The 7,240-nt window shown below is 55.1% G+C and overlaps 2 protein-coding genes across 2 annotated transcripts in view; both read left to right on the top strand.

Annotated features, from left to right (window-relative positions):
* The first annotated feature begins 3,138 nt into the window (after positions 1–3,138).
* Positions 3,139–7,198, top strand: MAFG (v-maf avian musculoaponeurotic fibrosarcoma oncogene homolog G). Its single transcript, XM_009324547.1, has 3 exons — positions 3,139–3,225; positions 3,380–3,441; positions 3,531–7,198. The coding sequence occupies exons 2-3, from the start codon at positions 3,406–3,408 to the stop codon at positions 3,981–3,983; spliced, it is 489 nt and encodes a 162-aa protein (XP_009322822.1). The 5' UTR covers positions 3,139–3,225; positions 3,380–3,405; the 3' UTR covers positions 3,984–7,198.
* Positions 6,714–7,240, top strand: part of SIRT7 (sirtuin 7) — a gene marked incomplete at its 3' end in the record, with an annotated part of 6,447 nt that continues 5,920 nt past the window's right edge. Inside the window, exons 1-2 of the mRNA XM_009324602.1 lie at positions 6,714–6,819; positions 7,026–7,057. Of these exons, the coding sequence (XP_009322877.1) occupies positions 6,714–6,819; positions 7,026–7,057 (138 nt within the window). The remainder of the gene's footprint in view (positions 6,820–7,025; positions 7,058–7,240) is intronic.

Genomic DNA, 7,240 nt, shown 5'->3' with positions numbered 1-7,240 from the left:
CGCAGCGGCGGGGTTCTGGCCACTGTTCCGTAGGGGCCTGCGGACTCGCCGCCCCGCAGAGCCCCCGGTCCCTGGCAGGCGCAAGGAGCAGGCTGGGGCTGGGGCTGTGGGTCTGCTCGGCTCTGCGGCGTCCTCGGAGCTGAGCGGATTCCCTCTGTGGTGGGAAGCAAGCCTCTCCAGTGGGACTGCGGAGCAGGCTGCAACGCCTGGCCGACACGGGGCGTCTGTGTGTGTTGTGTGCACGGGGGGGTCTTGCTGTTCAGAGCTGGGGACATCTCTGCCCAGAATACGTGACGTTTGAGCTGCACCGTTAGAGCAAGGCGCTACCAGGAGGCTGGAACGGGTCTCCGAGAGCCAGCTCTTTCCTTTATTTGTGTAAGCACAGTTAGAGCTGGCTGGGTGGGCAGATTCCACGAGGGAAGAATTGCTGTCAAAGTGCCCTGGGTTGGATGTGAGCTCACCAGGGACTCCCGAGGGGAGAGGGGGGGCACAGGAGAGGAACTGTCCTGACTTCATATGTAATTGGGGGAGTCATCTGATTTGCTTGGATTCCTGGGAGGGCTGTGCGAGCTAATTTGCAAGAAAGCAAATAAACAGAGTATGAAATCCACACTGGGAGAGAGAGTTCTCGTGCAGCGTGCCCGACCGCTGCCAGCAAACCACGCTCCTCCGCCCGCACGGTGCTGCGGAGCCTGTTGTGGAGCACAGCCCCTTCCTCTGCCTCCCTGTCCCTACAGATGGGTCTCACTCCCGAGGGGAGACTCGCTCCCTCCCTCTCTCGCTCCCTCCCTTCCTCCGGGCGCCGTCTCCGGGCCAGCCTGCGCTGGAACGGGTGACGTCACCGTGTTTACACGGGGCTCGTGGCACGGTTCTGCGATCAGGAATGTGGAGAATGGGGCCTGCGTTGAATCATGCGTGGTGCTGTCAGCTCCCTTGTGCTGCCTTTGAGCTGAGGAGAGAATTGGCTGCGCTTGTGCTGAGTTCAGGCCTTTTGAGCTCTGGGGAAATGTGTTGAGGCTGCATTTTCTTCATTGCAGTCATCACGTTTGGCACTTTTCAGTGTGATCTTTCTTCAGGGAGCTATCAAAAGCTGAGCAATCAGCAGTCTGGAGAGTTAGGCCAAGTTTGGTCTCTGTCTTGGTGCCAGTTCTCTGGGTGTCCTCTCTGCGAGCTGCCAAATAGCCCTGTCTCTGATCCTTCAAACAGGACCCAAAAAATAGCCAACAACTAGTCTCCGGGTTGTTCTTCTCATTCTACTGACTGACTTGTGTGTTGCTGCGTCTCATTTTGATCCCCTTGGGAAGGGGGACTTTGCAGGGTCCGGACTGTGTGAGCACCCCTGCTGATTTCCCCAGCCTGCCCCAAGGAGCTCTCCTCCCGATGCCCTGCCTGATGCAGCACGTTTGTTGCCTTGTTTGTTTTGTTTCAGCTCTGCTGTAATGAAGGAAGCTTGAGTGCTTGCCAGGCAGCTGGAAATTCTTTAGCGCCACAAGGCAGACGAATTTCAGTGGTCCCACTGACCGTACCTGCCCTTGGCGTAAGCTCACCAGGGGATGGTGCAGAGAGGTGCTGCAGGGATGACGTTACTGGTCTCCCCGGCTATTCCCTTCCCCTTGTCCCCTTTTCCCAGCAGCCATGTTGTTTGCCAAGTAGGAGCAGAGGAAAGAAATACGACAGCATGGGAAGGAGTGAAGAATTGATTTTATGAAGCAGTTGCTTGTGCGCCGTCCGTCCTGTGTTAGCCTGCTTCATTGCAGCTACCTTCCTTGGACGGCAAAGTGACCCTTTCTACACCAGCACTGTCAGCTTGTAGCGGACATCTCATTGGGAGGGGCATTGTCCTCTGGGTATAAATAGCCTCCCTCCTGGCAGGCTGGAGGCTTTGGGAACGTCTCTGCCGGTGTCCTGGGGAATGCTGACCCCGTTCACCTCTAATAGGTGGTAGATGCATTGCGGGGAGCCTGCGCCACAGCTGCTAGAAGAGCATAAATTCGTATTTGCTGACTTGTGCATTTGGTTCTTGGCTATAACTGTACGTCAGTGCCTCTTACATTTAGCAAAGCAGTAGCAAATAAAATTGCTGTTGACTGTTTGGCACCAAAGAGACGAAAGGTACAAGGTGTTTGTGCTTGCAGAGGAACGCTTGCCTCGCTTCAGGAGGTGTGCAGTTCCTGGCTGTTTGAGATGCAGCTATGTCTGTCGAACAATGTCTGAGCAGATTAATTCACTGGGCAGCGTAGTAGTGCTCTGAACTAAAGGGGGGGAGGAGGTATGTAGGGACAGAAACAGGAGCTTGGGGAGGATTCCCTGTAAAAACAGGCCTGGGAATTGCTCTTACCAGTTCTGACGTCCTGTCTTCCGTGGCGGTGAAGACGTCTGCTCTCCTCTGGTTTTGACCGCCCTTAATCTTTTTCTTACGACCATACCTTGGCTCTGAAGGTAAGGGAGAGACAAGGTGGTTCTGGGCCCTGGCATTGCCAGGGACCGACGGGGACTTTCCCACAGAAGAGACCTACAGCTGGGGTCAGCTTTGCGTCACCGGGAGAGGTGAAGGCTGCTGAGGCATCGGCCCGAATTTGTGATGGGATTAGGGCGTGCCCAAATGCTTCCTTGTGCTGCAGTATCAGGTTGTCCTTCTGTTCTTTGGGGAAGGTTGGGTGCAGAACTTTGACTTGAACGTGGACGTGCGGGCTTTCCTGGGAAGCAGAAAAAGTTTGGAGGGGCACGAGCGCAGCAGTGGTGCTCTCCCGTCCTGCGGGATGCCCAGCGAGGCGTGTTGTGGAGGCAAAGGCTTCCCCTGCGCTCCTTGCCCAGGGTCGCGTGTTCTTGAACCGTACTGGTTTGGGTCCTTGGGGGCACTTAGAATCCGGTAGGACTCTTGTCCTGGGGAGTTTCTGGGCTGTGCTTGGGCACCTGTTGGAAGGGCGTGTCGGAGCAACTGGCTGCCTTGCTCTGCTTGGGAGTTACAAGGATGAGGCAGGGAGCAAGAGGCGCAGAGTGCCAGTGTGCTGAGTCAGCATGACTGGCCCGGAGCAGCCGTGCTCTGGACCCAGCCTGCTGCCTGCCAGGCTATTTTTAAAAATGTGGCTTCCGTGTATTCTGACTCCTCCTAGTTTTTTAATTTCCCCCACCCCAAGCCAAAAAACCAGCATTGCCACAAAGTCTCCGTGGGAGTAGGGCTGTGGAAGGGCAGCAGTTTCTGCTCAGGGACAGAATTTGCCGCTTGTGAGTCCAGCTCAGTCGGGTGCTTGTCGAGTGTTGCCCAGGGAGGGCAGTGGGATGTGCAGCAGCATGGGGTGTTGCTGCTGACCCCTGCCACAGGAATGTTGCGGGCTCTGCTGCGTCCTGGGGGGCTAACCTGACCTTCCTTCCCTTCCAGAACCTGATTGACAAGGCTGTCGTGTTATGACGACCCCCAACAAAGGAAACAAGGCCTTGAAGGTAAAGAGGCAGGTGGAGGAAAGGGGTGCGGGTAGCAGGTGCAGGCATCCACTCTAGGTTTCACGAGTGTGTGCCGCCTTCTCTTCCAGGTGAAGCGGGAGCCAGGCGAGAATGGGACCAGCTTGACAGATGAGGAGCTGGTGACCATGTCTGTGCGGGAGCTGAACCAGCATCTACGGGGCCTGTCGAAGGAGGAGATCATCCAGCTGAAGCAGCGTCGGCGCACGCTGAAGAACCGGGGCTACGCGGCCAGCTGCAGAGTCAAGCGTGTTACCCAGAAGGAGGAACTGGAGAAGCAGAAGGCAGAGCTGCAGCAAGAAGTGGAGAAGCTGGCCTCTGAGAATGCCAGCATGAAAATGGAACTCGATGCTCTCCGCTCCAAATACGAGGCTCTCCAGAACTTCGCCAGAACCGTGGCCCGGAGCCCTGTGACCCCTGCGCGGGGTCCTCTCACCTCCAGTATGGGGCCCCTCGTCCCCGGCAAGGTTGCTACTACTAGCGTCATCACAATAGTGAAATCCAAAACGGACGCCCGGTCTTAGTGAAGCGAGTGTTGCCTGAGCTTGTCTGTGCAGGGCAATTAGGTACAAAACCAGCCTGGAATCCCCAAAGCACAAACCCTCCCCACATGGGTCCGGGTTCCTTCTACTTGGCCCAGGACTGGCCTGCTGATCACTCCAGTTTTATTTTGTTGTGTCCAGATTGGTATGAGCAGTGGTGACGCGTCCCTTGTCCTTTGCAGACAGAGCCTCCCACCCAGCGGTCTGTAGCCCTCGGGCGCCCTTGGGACAGACTGCGAGATCTTGGTTTTCTAGCCAAAGAAAGTCTGTGCAGCGTGGCCGACGGCAGGGCGACGGAAGGGCTCGGGGAAGGTCCGGAGGGAGGCTTTCTTCCCGGGGGCTGGGAACCCTAATTTTCGGTCACTTCCAAAGGCTTTACTTCATTACTCTTCCAGGTGGTGCATCTCGGTGCCTGACTGCCAGGCACCTCAACCTGCTGCTTTTGTCTCATTTGGTACCCGTAGTTGCAGTTGGGGTGTTCTGTGTGATAGGTTTTTATTCCTTTCTAGGTGTGCCTCTGTGCCCTAACAGTGGGTTTCCTTCAGACGTCCGTTGCGTTAGCCATGTAAACTAGCCGTGGTGGAAAGGAAGATGCTGTCGTGCCCTGCTGCCTCTGCCCCAGGAACGGGGAAGGAGCCGGGACAGGGCCCTCGCACCCCAGGGGAGGGAGGGAAGGTACCGTGTTGGCTGCAGGCCGGTTTTGTGCCTAATGTGTTGCACTGAACAAGACCAAAATCACTAGTTGTTCCCGTGTTTTGAGGGTATCAAGTGTCGCTAGTGTGATGGTTTACACAACCAGTTTATGTGGTTAAATAGCCCTTTATTTAAAGAGAGAAACATCATTTTAAGAGTTATTAAATTATCTAAGTTTAAAATTAAAATCAGACAGAAGAGAGAGCGTATTTATAGTCAGCTTTTTTATCTGAGAGGGCGAGAATATTTGACCATATAAATGGGGAAATATTCTCGGAGACTTTGCTAGTTAAAAGTTAATAAATAAATAATTTTAAAGTTTCTCATGAACCTCCCGCAAACTGTTTGTGGCTCTGAGGTTAGTTTTTATAAAGAGTTATCAGACTTTATTTATAAAACTTAGAAAAAGACAAAAAAAGAGGCAAGTCCTGTTTGATATCTTTTTGCAATTGTACCAAAAGTGACTTATTCTCGACCTTGCTGGCTTCCGTTGTGTCCCCTTGTGTTGCGCTCTCTGTGCTCTCTGAGCTCTTGCGTGGCGCTGTGGTGTGGTGGTGCCAGTGGCTGCCTTTGCCATGTGCTGTCGTTTCATGCTGCCGTCGTTTTTCCCTAAGCTCGACCGAGAGATTGAGTTGGAATCTCTCCGAATTCTCCAGAAGGATTCTGGCACGCAGGCAAAGGTGCTGCTGTTCTTGAAGGCAAAACCGAATGGCTGGTGCAACTAAGTAGTGATGCCTGCCCAGAAAACACTTCTCTGCAGAGGCGTGCTGCGGGAGCACGGGCAGCTCGGGCCTCTTGCTGAGCAGCCGACACCGGGTAGCTCAAGTTGCCTGAATGGGGAAAACGTTGCGCTTCCCTTCCTCCAGCAAAGGTGGTAGAGAAGTAAGACAAGGGAGAATTGTCCAAGTTTAGGAGGAGACCGATGGGATTTAACTCTGGAATTGGACCCTGTGGTTAGAACTTGTGTTGCTCTTGCAGCTCGTCTGACAAGAGGGGCAAGTCTGCCTGCCTTCTGGGCAGTGCGGGACCAGCGCTAGTCCTGAGTGTCTGCATATTACTGAAAATTAAGCTGTGGCATGGTTACTGTCTTTCCTGGTGCAGCTTCTGTCTGTGGGTGTTGGAAGAGTGCATAGACTTACAGCTGTGTGACACAGCTGAGAAGCTATTTGTGGCCAGGCTCCATTTCCACAAACACTTTGATCCCCCTCTCCCCTCCCCAGAGATTTGAGCTGATTAATGAGTTGTTTTAGAGAAGCAGGACGTGGGGGTGAAGTCCGTGTGACCTCCTGGCTGCTGAAAGTCTCCTGAGCGGAGGGGACAGACCAGGATGGCACAAGTGAAACCGCAGTCTTGCGGGGAGGCATGGTTCACCATACTGGGTGGTTTTTGGTGATGTGTTTCTCACGTAGCTGAACTGATACTGCTGTCCTCTGGGCTGAGAAGCAGGTAAACCTGATGAAAGCCACAACGTGGCAGGAGAGGAGCAGATAGTTGGTGGGGATTTCCTGCTGGAGGGGGAGATCAGCTTTGCTCTGATTGACTGGGAGTTTAGGGAGAAGCTGTTTGGGACGCTTTTCCCAGTGAACTTTCTGAACGAGGAGTGGGTTAGAACATCGCCTCCAGGCTTCCCCCTCCCAGCCCTGGGCTTTCTCTTCTCTGAGCTGAAGTGTCCGACATGCCGCTTCCCAGCCGTTCACCGGATGGGCTACGCACTGAGCAGCACTCAGCACAGAGCTCTGGGCTCTAACCTTGGTCTTCCAGCTGGTGACGTGGTGCCTGGAAGAGGTGAGATGTTCCAAAACGTGGAGACCTCTGGTTGGCCTGGGGTGTCAGTCCCAACCCTGTCCCTCCTGGAGCCAGCCTGAGATCGAACCTGGCTAGAGAGCCGTTCTGAACCCAGCTGGAGGCCTGACCTCAGCAGGGTGAGCAGCCAAGGTTTTGTGTATGGGGCTGGTTAGGAACTGAGCTCCAGTGGCTGGAGGCTGTGGTGTGAGGAGGGTCCCATCAACAGAGCAGGCGATGACGGGCAATCCTGCAGCCGTGGTGAACTTGCTCTCGTTGTACTCTGCAGCAAGGAACGTCCGGGTCCTTCCCTGCCTGCTGGGTGGCAGCCGTGCTGTTGCCGGTAAGAGGCTGCACTGCTTTGGAGTGAGACCGTGAGTCAGGAGGACAGAGCAGGCGTCTCCACCGACTCCACCAGATGTTAACGCTGTTGTTTCTCCTCCCCTGTGCTGTGCTTGTTAGGTCGTGGCCCCAGCCTGCTTCGAGTGGCCGAGTGTGTTCGATGAGGACACGTCGTTTAGGGGGTGCATGTTTGCAGGTCCTTTGCAGGTGCAAAGCCATGGCTGAAGGGCACCCGTGTGGTAAACAAGCTCCGCAGGTGCTGGGCGGGATGTCAGGGGGGACGCGGTCCCCTCGTGAGTGCTGCTTCCCTACGCTAGCGCGTTGGTTTTGGTTTTGTTCTTGGTGAAGTGTTGGACCCCGAGTGACGTGTTTCCGCAGTGTCCAAGGAGTCTCCCGTCCTGCTCCGGGGGACCCGGTCCCCC

The sequence above is a fragment of the Pygoscelis adeliae genome, unplaced genomic scaffold (genome assembly GCF_000699105.1).
Source record: "Pygoscelis adeliae isolate BGI_AS28 unplaced genomic scaffold, ASM69910v1 Scaffold445, whole genome shotgun sequence".
NCBI classification, from domain to species: Eukaryota; Metazoa; Chordata; class Aves; order Sphenisciformes; family Spheniscidae; genus Pygoscelis; species Pygoscelis adeliae.
This window is presented reverse-complemented; position numbering and strand designations above follow the sequence as displayed.